The 15,220-nt window shown below is 41.8% G+C and overlaps 2 protein-coding genes across 2 annotated transcripts; both read left to right on the plus strand.

Moving 5' to 3' along the window:
- The first annotated feature begins 1,744 nt into the window (after nucleotides 1-1,744).
- On the plus strand, nucleotides 1,745-6,074 carry LOC135497013 (7SK snRNA methylphosphate capping enzyme-like). Its single transcript, XM_064786645.1, has 4 exons — nucleotides 1,745-3,680; nucleotides 3,926-4,144; nucleotides 4,603-4,729; nucleotides 4,905-6,074. Exons 1-4 carry the CDS (start codon nucleotides 2,259-2,261, stop codon nucleotides 5,615-5,617), a joined length of 2,481 nt encoding a protein of 826 aa, XP_064642715.1. The 5' UTR covers nucleotides 1,745-2,258; the 3' UTR covers nucleotides 5,618-6,074.
- Nucleotides 6,075-10,159: 4,085 nt separating this feature from the next.
- On the plus strand, nucleotides 10,160-14,023 carry LOC135496770 (peroxisomal trans-2-enoyl-CoA reductase-like). Its single transcript, XM_064786264.1, has 8 exons — nucleotides 10,160-10,286; nucleotides 11,531-11,664; nucleotides 11,781-11,946; nucleotides 12,148-12,229; nucleotides 12,469-12,565; nucleotides 12,797-12,901; nucleotides 13,189-13,300; nucleotides 13,447-14,023. Exons 1-8 carry the CDS (start codon nucleotides 10,160-10,162, stop codon nucleotides 13,524-13,526), a joined length of 903 nt encoding a protein of 300 aa, XP_064642334.1. The 3' UTR covers nucleotides 13,527-14,023.
- The last annotated feature ends 1,197 nt before the right edge of the window (nucleotides 14,024-15,220 follow it).

Genomic DNA, 15,220 nt, shown 5'->3' on the forward strand with positions numbered 1-15,220 from the left:
GGGCTTGTCCACTTTAGCATGCAGTTTGTTTGATGCATGCATGCATGCACTGTGTGTTCAACAATTGCCACACCCATCTCACATTTTATGATCTTTTATAGTTTTTTTAAGCCCCGAGATTAAAAAATTGCATGTCTTACAAAATTATATCAGTCTTATCTATAACATATTGCCATCATCATACTTACAAAATGCAGGATGTGTTGGATTAAAACAGATTTTTTTAAATGTCATGCCACATGGCAATGTCTTGTCATGCTTGATTGATGTCTTAGACAGGAAGGACACCTATTGGTGAATGGCTAAACCAACATTTAATTCACAGATCATACTGTTTTTGAACTGACTTTTGTCTTGTGTGGCACACTTTTTAAATTGAATAGATTGCTGATTAGAACTGAAATAAGTTTTAGCTTTGATTCAGTGAAAATGTACTCCAAATTTGATCGAAATCAAATAATTGGTTTGAAAGATACAATTCCACTAAAACTGGTACTTTTGCTTTATAGTTCCAATATTGCCACCAAATGGCAGCCTACAACAAAAGTGGCTTGCTGCATTCCACAGAAACTTTAATAACACCTTTCTCAGTGCAAAAGGAGCTAATCCTGTAAGTTTTATGAATATCGGAGAAAGTTTACAAAATTCCATTTTCAGCCTTTTTGTCTAGTGTCCCGACAAAAAACGGTGCAAAAAGGGTTAATACGCAAATCAGCCATGAAACCCTCCTAACCACTGGTACTAGAGATGCTGGGTGACTAGTTGAGCTATGTTTGATCAGTTTTGACTTAGGGCGCATGGAGAACTTGCTGTGCGAAAAGGTGGTAATTTCACCTTTCGGCGGCAAAAAGCGCCCCCTATACTTGTGCGCCCAAAGTCAGCCGCTGTAAATTTCCTTTAAATCAAAGCAGTAGGTGCTAATGTATCATAATACGCATGAAACACCCTGGCTGACTTAGGGCGCAAACCACACAACCTCTCTGAAGGTGTGTGTAATTTCGAAATGTCGCATTTTGCAGCGCCACCTATGGGCTGCGCCCTAAGTCAGCCGCCAAAATTTTCACATTTTCTGAAAGTCAATACCCAATAGACTTACACGCATGAAAATCTGTGTGGCTCACTAAGGGCGCACAGAAATACCAGCATTTGAAAACCACATTTTGGTTATTTTGCCATTTAGGCCCATTTTGACCCCAATATTCCAGGGGCCCCTAAAAAAAAAGCGGACCCTATTGAGGATAGAAAATGTGATTTCCGTCCGTTATTAACATATATCTACCAATAAAAAAATTTAGGAACAAATCTGAGAGGGTCATGAATCACCACCTGCCTGACTCTTATAAAAACTGGCTCTTATAATGAATTTAATCAAGTCTTTCAGTCTACTCTTTGCTTTCAACAGTTGGTAAAGTCAGATTACAAAACCATAACAACTTCAACTACAACTAGCTGATGTTGGGCCCTTACATGAAGGACAACACTGTGAAAGAGTTGGATTTGACTACATTTGTCCTCAAGGTTCAAGCATGTCAAGAGTCGCGTCGTCTGCAGAACGTCATTCACATTCATATTTCCCGGGACTGAAACTAGGACGTGACCTAAATCGTTCCAAAATACTCGTAATAAAATCATTCTAAGCGCATAATAGCACAAGACAATGCGGTGCGTGCATTACAGGGTTGATGATGAATAGTTTACAAGGCTAACCTGATAATTGATGGATTATTTAGACGTTTATTTGGAAATTTGTCTGCTTTATGGAAATCGACCCAAAACACTTCCCACAATCCATTGCGTTCCCAGGTCTGCGAATGCGCAGTGTGCGATTTTTCGGGAGACCATTTTCTTGGTGCGAGCAAACGGGCTAAAAAATCGCTTCTTGGTGGAAAACAGAAGGTTGTTAGTCGATGAATTTGTGTTGATGCGTTTATTTAGACTATTATTTGCCTATTTCTGGAATTTTGGTGCCTTACGTTGCTGATTAAGTGAGCTAGGAGGCGTTGAAAAGCGTCCAAGGAACAATCCTTGTTTTTAAATTTTGCATAAATTATGCAGAAAATATTTAAAATTCTGTTCGACAGAGGGCGCTCAAGGTTTATAAATAAAACGTCACACGTGCGTTGACTTCTCAGATTGCAGGTTGCCTGCATGCAGTTGTGTTACTGTTGGATTTTCCAACAGAAGATTTGTGAGAGCCGGTTTATGAAATTCATGTGAGAAACTTATTTTGTGAATGTTGTAAACTATACTTGGACAGAATGAGTGTTGGTGTCAAACAGCCAACACAGTTTCAGAGGACTGAATTTAAGTTGAGCACTACCACTGTAAAATGCCCGATGATGCCGAGGCCCATCGGTATGACAGATGCGCCAGGTTCGGTCTCCGATGGCGAGGGGATGTCAAGTCTTGCCCCACCCGCTATGAGGACGCGATCAAAGTCTGTATCGACACGTCCGACCAGCTCGAACAAGGAGGCCGAGTTAGACGATCCAAGACGACAACAACAGGCATTTCGGCGGAGAAGATTTTTGTCTCATTCTCATCTGCACCAGCGATATGATCGTGGCGGACATGCCAGTCAGCAGATTCGTAGGCGTCGCCATAGTACCAAAAACGAGAAAGAAAAAATTGTGCTTCCAACTAAATTTTTGCTTGGCGGAAATATCAATGATCCGCTGAACTTGAATGGGTTGCCTTCTGATAATACTGAGCAGGCGACACCGGTTTCATCGCCTCTTGCAACTCCAGCTCACCGGCGCTTACCAGTTAATGTGATAATTCCGCTAAATATTACTGATCCGCTTAATCTTAACTGTGATGATGAAGAGCTAGCAAAACTTCTGAAGAAGAAAAAGCGCATCAAGCATCATAAGAAGAAGGACTCATCCAATTCTCTTCTGAGTGAGACCTCAATTCAGGAGACACCAAATCCTGATGTCACAAAACCACTGTCTATTGAAATCGACCAAGATACAGAAAAGAATGTGGAACCGCCAAAACAAGAGAGCAGCAAAGCGACCTCCCCTCCGATATTACAAGATAAAATTGTTTCACCTGTGATCCCTCAGATTTCACCCAAGCGCCGGAGAAAACGGTTGAGTAGTGAACGTGGTGAATGTAAGCCGGACTCGAGTTCAAGCGCAGCTAGGAATATATTCCGTGAAGATTCGGATCCTAAGGGTGACAGTATATCACCAAGCGGGAGCAAATATCGTCGGCAGCATAGTGGTCAGTCACAGGATGGACAGCGCTCCCATCAAAACCAACAACCGCCAAATAAAAAACCACGTAATTCAAACGCTGGTGGGAAATTCATCTATGGTAATTACAACCGCTACTACGGTTACAGGAACCCAGAACTTGAGGACAATCGTTTGAAATGCTTCAAGAAGGACTGGTTCACAGGCAAAGATGTGCTAGATATTGGTTGCAACGTGGGCCACATCACCTTGGCAATCGCTCGATACTTCGAACCAAATAAAATCACAGGAATTGACATTGACGGGAAACTAATTGGGGCAGCTCGAAAAAACATCAAGTATTACTTGCCGGGTCAGGATGGAGGTGACATGGCCATAAAGTTTCCTTCTTCCATGAAGACCTGTTTTGGACCGATATCAAAGAAAGCTGTCAGTGAACCGTTGCCCTCGAAATTCCCCAAGAATGTGCTTTTTCGACAGGTAGGATTTCTTTTTTTCAACGATGTCAAGTTGGAATTAAAACTGATCTGACAATGTTTCACCAGCAACCTCTTGCCTTGTCAAGGAGTACTGGTAGTGAGATAAGTGGTTTCTAACAGATTCTAAAATTTTGTGGTCAATGTCATTATTTCTTCATTTCAAGGCACAGTAATCTTTAGAAATCCCATTGTTATTGTATGTCAATTTACATTTCTTATCTTCACTAAGATTTTGTTCCATTCCAGGCCAACTATGTGCTCGAGACTGATTCATTACTAGACCTGCAGAAGCAAGAATACGATGTCGTCCTGGCCCTGAGTGTCACAAAATGGGTCCACTTCAACTGGGGAGATGACGGCCTGAAGAGATTTTTCCGCCGTATTGCCAAGCAGCTTCGTCCCGGTGGGATACTGATCCTGGAGCCACAACCATGGGTTTCCTACAAAAAGAAGAAAAAATTAACTGTAGGTTTTATTATCAAAATGAGAATATAGAAGGAAAGGGGGGTCAGCCTTTAGCTGGAACACGTGTCGTCCTAACCAATTTGGGTCCAGAATAAGTGTCCTTGATAAAGAGGGTCTCCTTACTAGCGAGGGGTCTGCTAAGGGAGGTTCAACTTTAGATTCGATGTAAGGTAACAGGTGGTCAGTATATATGGACTTGACAATTTTCAAGGCTTGCATGCTTGGTAACATCTGGCTCTGAATGTTAAGAGTTATGACCGTGGAACGCAATTCATGTTGCATTTCAAGTCATAGCTCCTCAGCAAAGTTGGATGTTTCTGTTTTGTGGACCTCCAACTCCCCCATTAGCCTGCAAACAGAATTATATTTGATTTGACAGTAATAGGCCCCTGCCTTTGCCCTAGATAAATTTTCAGATGTCTTTGGTGATGATATTTTTTCACCCTTTCCTATTCCAGGACACCATCTTCAGCAATTTCCAGTCAATCAAGTTTAGACCAGAGCACTTCCGTGACTACTTGTTGTCCAGTGCCTGTGGATTCTGCACATGCCAGTTCATTGATGTACCATTCAACAAAAACCAAGGTAATTCTAATCATAAATAAAAAAAGGTTAAATGAAACAGTGGCAAAAATCCTGCAGCTTCCATGGACTGAATCACTTTCGCGCTAAATCGAAGATTTTCCGAGCACTGGCTTTTTCGAGGGCAATGCTGTTTGCCATCATAGGAACTTGAAATTAATAGATTTTTTTCTTCCAGGGTTTAGACGGCCAATCCAGATCTACATAAAACCACGGCCCTACGATGGCGCGCTGCCAATTGAAGGTCGTTACTCTCCAATGACCCCAGCAACGCCAATGACACCACATTTCGATAGGGACCCATTTGAAGGGCGTGACATGGATAATCATGTATATCCACCAATGTCACCAATGTATCCACCGATGTCACCAATGCAGATGCCGATGAATATGCCACCAATGGGGTCCCGTCTTCAGTACAGACGCTTCAGCATGCCATGTCCGGTTCTGCCAAGGAATTCGTGGTCGTTACCAGCCATGCTGAGTTCTCTAGCCGAGCAGGAAGCACCAGATGAAATCGAAGATTCCTACACAGGTCACCAGATGGGAGCACCGTGCACGATAAGCAGAAATCCTAATCAGTGCGAACAAACGGAGTGCCCAGCAGCAGCAGCAGCAGCAGCATCCGCCTCTCATGCACCAAACTCTGATAGTACATACTTAAAATCAAGGATTAGCACTGGGGACAATGTTGATTCAGCAAATACTACCAAAACTGAGGAATCTGCAGAATCCATTGAAAAAGCCATAACCATGGAAACAGATTCTTCCTCAAGTTCCAAATCTGAAATTGTCAAATCGGTAGCTGGTGACTGTTGTCAGAAAAGTGAAAGAGATGATAAAAAAAGTGAAAGTGTTGACATTGATGTAAAAAGTCGTGAGGGCAAATAGTTGGTATGAATTGACATTGTTCTCCACTGGCAGTTTTATGAATGTGGGGAAACCTTAATGACGTGCATTGGTAATTTTCTTGTAATCAGATTTTGTGCTCAATTATGATTGAGGTCATTATGATGCATGTAACGACGTAAAAGAGTGTACATCCTTCCTATGTGCTCTTGCCACCGCAGGCCATTTGAGTTACTTGCCACATGTCATTCTTCTTATTTCATAATGCAACACGACTTCACGTGATGTAAAACAAACGTTTGTTGGTTAACTGTAAGCTAACCTCCTGAAAATCCTTAAAGGCTAAAACCAGTCTAGGTATTAAAACACCTTTCCTGCCTGTCCTGTACGGCAAGGTTTGCTTTCAAATGATGTCGTACAGCCCTTTACCACCTAAGTCACCAAATATATTGTGTGATTTCGATTCATCATGTTCATTTAATAAACACTTGCACCGAGATGTCATTGTTTTTTGTCTAAAATTGAAGGTTTTATCAATCGTGGAGCATGTTGTAAATTTTGTAAAGATTCTGGTTTCTGATGCAAGGTTTTTCTGCCAGTCTTTCTGAGCTTTCCAAGGCTGACAATTACATGTACTTGTGCTACTAGGCCTGGTCAGGCCTTGAATTGCAAAATTATTAGGGCACCAATTTTAGAGCCATTTCGGCCTTGGGTCCCGAAAAGAAGATTGAGAGGGCACGAAGGCCGCATTTGAGGGCACCGACTGCCATGGCAGCAATGGCAGTTGTTAAATTCAAGCCTGGATATTCCTACCCTGTACCAGATCTGGACCAGGAATTTGGTCTCCAATCATTTGAGGACTTCATACAGTTGTTTGAAAGCTCAGGTTGTCTTACACAAAAACCTCCCAAAGCTAATTGTTTCATTGCCTTGTACTCTATTTGGTTCAGATGCAATTTCAAAAGGATTTAATTTTGGAACAGTGATTTATTTGTATTTTCTGGTCATTTCTGTCCTCGCCTTTGTTTTCGTATCAACAGTGTCTGCATGCCTGTTTAGTTTAATGAAAATTGTTGAGTAATAATCAATGATCTAACCTAAATTCCACGATGATGACTTTAGAATAGGTAATGCCGGCGGCATTCGAGTTTTTGGCATGTGTTTGTATCAAAGAAAACAGGCTCAGCAGAAAATTTCCTATGTGTATGTTTGAGATGTTGGTTTACTTCTTAATATGACTATGGTAATCTGCTATTGCCAGTTTGACTGTCTTCACGATTAATGGCATGCGTGTGCCACACTGTACACTATAAGCTTCACATTTTAGAAGCTGTTTGGTGATACTGTTCAGTCATTGTGTAAAGGTGTCAATTTATGTTGTGAAGAAAGGATGGAACGTTGTTTATACAAGCTTGGTCTGATTTTTATACAGCAGCCCAGAAATTTTTCTGCAAAAAATTTGTAATTTCTACAGTATTGCGATACACTTGTTGAAGGAGGTAAATTATTGATTCTGGGAAAAAAAAGGTCAGCTGTCACAAAGTCTAATGTTTTGAGTTTTGAGCAGAGAGTGATTTTGGATTCATCAAAAAATGTGTATAAACATTCTCTTAACTGTTTGGGCTCACTTTCTGATGTGACCCTGCTCTCTGCTCAAGACTTCTACAAATTAGTTTTTCCAAGTTGCAAATAAAACGTATTGGTTCACAATGCAAAATGCGATAGATCAGTCAATATTCTTGCTATAAACTTGTTTGCAGTGTATCATTTTCTGATTGCTATCATTTTTTGGGGGGAGGGGGGCATTGATCTCTTCAGCAACGTTCCTTTTGCAGTATTGTGAAAATTTGTTAAAATAAAGTATTTTACATTGGATGCTTTGAGCATGAAATATTGACTTGTTAAGCGACATATGCATTTTTGAGGATATGCATTTATCAATTCCGTATATATTTTGTAAAAAAACAAAAGAAATTTCTGGGCTGTTTCTTATAATTGTTGATAAATGTAACCCGTGGACATGTAAGTCAGCCTTCACTGGTTGACTGAGTGCTCCAGAAAATAAAAAATTTGTTTTTTTCTAAAAACTGCTTTATGTGCTTTTCCTTTTTGTGCGAATATATTCAACACCCTCCGCCAGCCTACCTCTCTGGCTGGGCACCACCTCCACAGCTAGGAACCTCTCTGACCAGGAACCACACGTGACTGGTAGTATCACTTCCAACCGTTTGAAGAAATTGGTTTGCTGTTGGTTGATATGTTGGCGTGCAGTAGTAGCTCAGCTCATGCTCCGCGTGCGGGTGTAAAAGAAATGCTGGTCCCCATGAATCTAAGTCCAGTCTATAATTCCTTTGTGAGGAATATTAGTTCTTGTGGGAAAAGGGAGATATATTGTTCCGCTGTGATAGAATCAAATGCCCTCCCTTTCCTGATGCCCGCCTGTATTGTTCTTCTTCGGATGAAGGGTCTTGGCCTCTTTAGAGTCCTATTGAATGGTGCCGGTGTTCTATTGTTGAGGGCATTTAATATCAGGGGGCATCTGATTCTATTACACCGGCACCTTTAAATCATATGTTGGGTTTCTTTGTTATAGAATATAATAGGGCCTACATGCAGCATAGCACCTTTCCTTATTGCCCTGCCCTTACTTAGAGTAAATTATACTATACACCTACAGGGCCAGGGGCGTAGCTAGCTTTTTGGTCTGGCGGAGGGGGGGGGGGGCAAAAGGCTCTCTGGGGGACAAAATGACCCTTTATGAAATCTTTTGGCCAAAAACACATATTTTGGTGACCTCGGGGGAGGGGGCATTTGCCCCCCCCCCTGCTACCTACGCCCCTGCTTTCCCGGGCCTGCTATATACTAGTCTCGTTACTCTAAGCCTCCTCTAAGCCCTGCCCGAAGCCATCACTATTGTATTAGGTATAGGCTATAGATCACTCTGAAACACTAATTACTTGAGAAGTGTTCTGAGCACATTAATATTGGGTTTGCTGCCCGATGTCCAGCTTGTTCCAGGCTTCTGTCTAGGAGTAAGGAGATAGCGACACCCCCCAGATCGAGCCAATGACTGTAGAGCACATCCTGGGAAGATGCCCAACGCTTGCAGCGTTGAGGAGGGAGACTTGACCGGCTGACGAACACCAACTCCGCTTCCGATAACTAGTAAGTCTGGAGAGTCTGTTAGATGGAAATGAACACAAAGAAGAAGAATTTCCAGGCTGAAGGGTCCAAGTAATGAAATGACCACACGATTTAGTTTTAAAGATGTATTTATTAATCAATCAATAGACATCATTTGAATTACAACAATTTTGTTCAGTGGACACATTCGCATATCTATTGATAAAAACCTCCTGATGAGAATTGAACATTTTACACTGTGACTACAATCAATGAATACCACTCTTGACTTTTTAAGTAAAATGATTATAAAGTTATTACCACAATCCACCCAATATTGAATATTTCAAAGAAGTTTCTTCCAAACTGATCAATAACCAAATCTGTTCAATATTGGGCAAACTGTGTTAATTACAGAACATTTCATAGTCATTTCACTTGAAATGGTCGAGATCAGGTTACCTCCGCAGCCAGGCACCACCAAGTGAAAAAAGCATTGTATGTGTCCCTAGCCTTATACATTTGATTACTTGAACAAATAAAACTTTGAGTCTGTTCAATATTGGGTAAACTGCCTTAATAATCGAACATTTCATAGTCATTTCTCTTGAAATGGTCGAAAGCAGGTAACCTCCACAGCCAGGCACCACCAAGTGAAAAAAGCATTGTATGTGTCCCTAGCCTTATACATTTGATTACTTGAACAAATAAAACTTTGAGTCTGTTCAATATTGGGTAAACTGCCTTAATAATCGAACATTTCATAGTCATTTCTCTTGAAATGGTCGAAAGCAGGTTACCTCCACAGCCAGGCACCACCAAGTGAAAAAAGCAGTGTATGTGTCCCTGGCCTAAAACATTTGATTACTTGAACAAATAAAACTTTGAGTCTGTTCAATATTGGGTAAACTGTGTTAATAACAGAACATTTCATAGTCTTTTCTCTTGAAACTTCAATGCGCCTGCGTTACCGGAAGTGATCAAAACGGAAACGGAATAGATCCAAACGGAGCATGCGCATCCGTGGTGCCTGGTCAGAGAGGTTCCTAGCTGTGGAGGTGGTGCCCAGCCAGAGAGGTAGACTGGCGAACCCTGATCAATATATTTCACCCCATCCGGGGGGGAGGGATGGATAATGGTCTGCCTTCCTGAATGTCATGAATGTTCTGAGATAGTCCCCAGGAGGTGCTGCCATCTGTTGAAACTACAAGGAACTATTATGAAAGGTTGCCATCCGTGTCACATGACAGAGGTACAAAATGGCAGCCTGAGATATTCCCCAGGAGGTGCTGCCATCTGTTGAAACTACAAGGAACTATTATGAAAGGTTGCCATCCGTGTCACATGACAGAGGTACAAAATGGCAGCCTGAGATATTCCCCAGGAGGTGCTGCCATCTGTTGAAACTACAAGGAACTATTACGACAGGTTGCCATCCATGTCACATGACAGAGGTACAAAATGGCAGCTACCATGAAATTGGCAACTAGCATTTTTCGTCCTGGTCTTTTTGCTGGAAAAACGGCTATTGTCACTGGAGGAGGGACAGGAATAGGCCTTGGAATCACAAAAGAGTTACTTCATCTAGGTAATCTAACTATTTCAAATCTTTTTTATCCCATTCCTTTTACCTTTTAGCTGGCAAGAAGAGAAAGAGATCTGAGGTGAAGACATGTCTGGTCCGTGGTCGACTGGTCGGTGTCAAATCTGATCATATTTCATATCGTGCTATATAGCACTAGGTAGCATTGTGGATAACGTTGTGAATGTCAGTATAATAATAATAATAATAATAATAATTTATTTGATTTAAAGTGCTAAAATAATGGTGCATACATTTTCTAAGCACTGTACATAATATTAAATGAGTACATTAAAAGTGGTGATTTCATGAGGATAAAAAACAGTTTAAAAACATCCGGAAAATATCAATATTTAAAACATGTATGGCCTACTCTGAATATGTTAGGATAAAAAGATGAGTTTTGAGTTTACTCTTAAAAGTGTTTAGCACAGTGACATCACGTAACCAGCTTGGAAGGGCGTTCCACAGCCCCGCGGCCCGGACACACAGAGATCGATCCCCGAAAACCCCATTTGAACGTGGGATGGCAAGGAGCCAAGGGTCATCCGAGGACCGAAGTCTGCGGCCGGGCGCACGGAGACTGAGAAGTTCCTTCATATACTGTGGGCTCTCCTCATGATGGATGACCTTGTGGGTTGTGAGAAGAACTTTGTAGTCGATACGTGATGTCACCGGCAACCAATGAAGAGATTTTAAAATAGGGGTTATGTGCTCTCTCTTTTTGGACCTGGTTAAGAGGCGAGCACTAGCATTTTGTGCTTTTTGAAGGCGCTGGATTTCACAGCCCGGTAATCCGAGCAAAAGACCGTTTTGGAAATCCAGGCGAGATGTTATTAGCGCATTTATTACTCTGGCACAGGTGGTATTGTCCAGGTATCGTCTGATCTTTGCTATTCTATGGATCTGATAGTAAACCCCCCTCACCACTTGGGACACCTGTTGTGACATAGACATGTTTGCATCAAAAACAGCACCAAGATTTCGAACCTGAGATGAGGGAGTAACAGAGGATGATCCGATCTGGATTGAAGGAAGTGGCTCAAGTCTTGACAGCTTTCTCTTCGACGCAATGATGAGGAATTCAGTTTTATCATCATTGCCCTTCAAGTGATTGGGGCCAAGCCACTCCCGAACATCTGCGACACATGATTCAGCCTTTTTAATGGCAAGGCGGATATGATCTTTTCTACAACACCACCATGAGTTTGCAGTCATCTATTCAAAGATGATGTGAATTCTTCTTTCAGGATGTAAAGTCATGATCGCATCCAGGAAAGAGGAGCGTCTAAAGGAATCCATGACCAAAATAAAGAACTGGCTACAACCAGAAAATGTTGAGCACATCCAGATGACACTGTGTAACATACGGAAAGAAGAGGAGGTATGTGTTGTCACTTGTACTTTCATGAGTTGCATCACAGAGTATGCCGTCGTTTTGCGTCTTTTTGTTAAATGTTATCTGTAATTCTTAACAATCATTCAAAAAATGTATTTCAGGTAAAGAAATTAATGTCCCACACAATCGCTACCTTTGGAGGAATAGATTATCTCGTCAATAATGGTGGAGGACAGTTCATTGCGCCCATGGAGAATGTCAGCTTAAAAGGATGGAACGCTATCGTGGAGACAAATTTGACAGGGACGTTCTTGTGCATAAGGGAAGGTGAGTGTTGATGTGGTAGTTCCATCTAAAAACTCATACAGAGTGACACTGTGAAATCACAACAAATCTTCTCCATGAAAGCGACATATTTGATGCCAGAAATTTACAGGGCGAAATTTTAATCCACCTTAGAGCGTGACTGTAAAAGTCTGTTTTATTTGAGCTTTGATACATGAGAAACCATATAGGATATATTTTCAGCTTTTAATCAATGGATGCAGCAGCATGGTGGAGCAATGGTCAACATCACAATGGACCTATGGAGAGGTTTCCCAGGTTTTGCGTAAGTTTATTTTTCAAATTTTTTCTTTACAACAAATGATACTTCTTCTGTATTCTCAATTTTAGATAGACTGTCATGTTCTGGTAACAAAATCAATTGAGCTTTAAAAAACACCCAAACACAAATACAACATACTTGAGTTTCTGAGTATAGGCTGCATTATTCTGTACTCGGGATAATACTTTAAAAGCATTTTGTTTCAGTTTTTGTTTTCAGAAAATTTGAAATTTTTTTTCCAGGGCATCGTCTGCGGCCAGAGCAGGCATTGACAATCTTACCAAATCTCTTGCCATGGAGTGGGCTCCCTCTGGTGTCAGGATTAATTCGTTAGCACCTGTAAGTACATATCTTCTTATGGTTGACTGTCAAAATGTTGGCACATTTCATATCATTCCTGCCGAGTCCATTTTTGGAGTTATAATAGATGAGGAAGCATTGTCTGTGGCTGGCTACTGTCAGGATTGGATGACCGTCTTAAATACTTGAATCATTTCGTTACTTCTTATATGACTCACTCGTTAGGCAATGTCAGATATGTTGACAAAGGCTTTTGTGTTGACTTTTCAGGGCACTATCTACTCCGAGACAGCGGCTGCTAATTACCCAGACCCCAACATGTTTAATGATATCATCCCGACTATTCCCGCTAAAAGACTTGGAACAGTTGAAGAGGTAAGCTTTGGTTATTGCTAGTGTTATGACTCTTTGCAACCCATCCTCTAATTAACTGCTCTCAGCATTTGTTAACTTCGATGAAGGGGCTGAACACACCAACCACACCTCAATTAGGTAATTTGCCCATGGAGTGGATTGCGTGCATTGTCGTTTTGTCAATTGTCGTTTTGTCATACCTTACCTGGGGACAGAAAAAAGTTGTGGTTCGTGACATAACTGACGGGTCGCCACCTGACCTTCACCACTACGCCACACTGACCCCTGACCTTGACCTCTTCTTTCAGGTCGCATCAGCCGCCTGCTTCTTATTGTCACCTGGTGCTTCATTCATCACAGGAGAATCGCTCAAGGTTGATGGAGGTCAATGTTTGTACCGAGTATCATGGGAAATTCCAGGTGAGATATTTTTGAAACGATGCTTGGATGATTATGTTGCCAGCATTTTTTAAGTGGAAGTTGCCAGTTCTCCCTTCTACTTCTTGCGAGATCCATGCTATCATTGTGAAACAAATTTGCTACAATCTTTTTTTCATTTCTTTCAGACCATGATAGTATGCCAGTGTACAAATGGCAAGAAAAGTCCAAAGAAGAAGATAAAGACAAACCAAAGGCGAAACTGTGATGAGCAGATGTACTTTTACTGGGAAAAGAAAGACAATTTCTCCTCTTTGTTGTCAAGGTGGAGAACCAGTGATACATGGACTTGACCATAGCAGTCACCCTCAAGCCTTGTTACCCTTTCTAAAGACTAAGTTGTAGTGGCCAAATTACTTTCATGACTTGCATTTTTTGCAAATTTTACACTAGTTTGCTGTCTAAGTTTTATTTATTCTGGGAAATGGTGATTTCAGCCTTCATGACGTGTAGAGCATACCATAAACATGTATCAAGCATGTGTGAAAGATTATAACTCCATTCCATCAAATGCGCATGCCACCTCCAGGTTTCTATCAGGCACCCCTTCTACTTTTTAACTTTTCATCAGTTGAGCTTATATAGAAAGATTTTGAAGTTATGAATGATTTTATACCAGACAATTTTGTATACACTGGTACAGGTTGATTATGATTATATTCAAATTAGTTAAAATATTAGTTATAACTTCTAAGCCGATCAAAATTACAGTTGTTGTTTCGTTATTCATTGTATTATTCCTTTTGAAAAAGATAGTTGTTGACTTTGCCCCTGACCCTCAGCTCTTGCGACATGAGCCACAGGTTGTGAAAGACTGGGGACTATTTCTCCTGTTACACCAGTTACTGGTTTTGAAAGACAGGACTATTCCTTCTGCTACACCAGCTGCAAGTTCTGAAAGACTGACTTTCTCATGTTGCACAGCCGCAATTTGTGAAAAGGCAGGGGACTATTCCTCCTGCTACACCAGACCGAAGTCGTGAAAGACAGGAGATTATTCCTCCTGCTACACCAGCCACAGGCTGTGAAAGCCAGCAGAATTTTCCTCCTGCTACACCAGCCACAAGTTGTGAAAGACAGGAGACTATTCCTCCTGCTACACCAGCCACAAGTTGTGAAAGACAGGAGATTATTCCTCCTGCTACACCAGCCACAAGTTGTGAAAGACAGGAGACTATTCCTCCTGCTACACCAGCCACAAGTTGTGAACGAAAGGGGACTATTCCTCCTGCTACACCAGCCACAGGCTGTGAAAGCCAGCAGACTTCCTCCTGCTTCACCAGCCACAAGTTGTGAAAGATAGGAGACTATTCCTCCTGCTACACCAGACCGAAGTCGTGAAAGACAGGGGACTATTCCTCTCATTGCTACACCAGCCACAATTTGTGAAAGACGGGGGGACTATTCCTCCTGCTACACCAGCCACAAGTTGTGAAAGACAGGAAAGACAACGATTACTGGTTGTGAGAGACAGGGGACTTTCCTCCTACTGCACTAGCTATGTGTTGCGAAGAGACATGCGGCCAAGTTGTGGAAGACAGGGCGCCATACTCCTCCTACATCTGTAAAGCGGTTGTGAAAGACCAGTGACTACATCCCCTGTTTCACCATTCCAGGTTGAGAGAGACAGGGGATCAAGTTGTGACACACAGGGGACATAGTTGTGCAGGTCAGGGTACACTGCCTCCTGCTACGCCAGCAGGCGGTTGTGAAAGATCAGAGTCTGCATTTTGGGAGAGACAGGGGATCAAGTTGTGATACACAGGGGACATAGTTGTGCAAGTCAGGGTACACTACCTCCTGCTACGCCAGCAGGCGGTTGTGAAAGATCAGAGTCTGCATTTTGGGAGAGACAGGGAGCAAGTTGCGAAACACACAGGGGACCAAGTTTTAAAAGACCGA

The sequence above is a fragment of the Lineus longissimus genome, chromosome 12 (assembly GCF_910592395.1).
Source record: "Lineus longissimus chromosome 12, tnLinLong1.2, whole genome shotgun sequence".
NCBI lineage: Eukaryota > Metazoa > Nemertea > Pilidiophora > Heteronemertea > Lineidae > Lineus > Lineus longissimus.

Bases quoted from the DNA above. Each gene is read 5' to 3' on its own strand.
- LOC135497013 (XM_064786645.1), top strand. From the start codon at position 2,259: ATGAGTGTTGGTGTCAAACAGCCAACACAGTTTCAGAGGACTGAATTT. The intron at 3,681-3,925 runs GTAGGATTTCTT...GTTCCATTCCAG, and splicing joins AGAATGTGCTTTTTCGACAG to GCCAACTATGTGCTCGAGAC. The intron at 4,145-4,602 runs GTAGGTTTTATT...TTCCTATTCCAG, and splicing joins AAAAGAAGAAAAAATTAACT to GACACCATCTTCAGCAATTT.
- LOC135496770 (XM_064786264.1), top strand. From the start codon at position 10,160: ATGGCAGCTACCATGAAATTGGCAACTAGCATTTTTCGTCCTGGTCTT. The intron at 10,287-11,530 runs GTAATCTAACTA...TTCTTCTTTCAG, and splicing joins AAAAGAGTTACTTCATCTAG to GATGTAAAGTCATGATCGCA. The intron at 11,665-11,780 runs GTATGTGTTGTC...AATGTATTTCAG, and splicing joins ACATACGGAAAGAAGAGGAG to GTAAAGAAATTAATGTCCCA.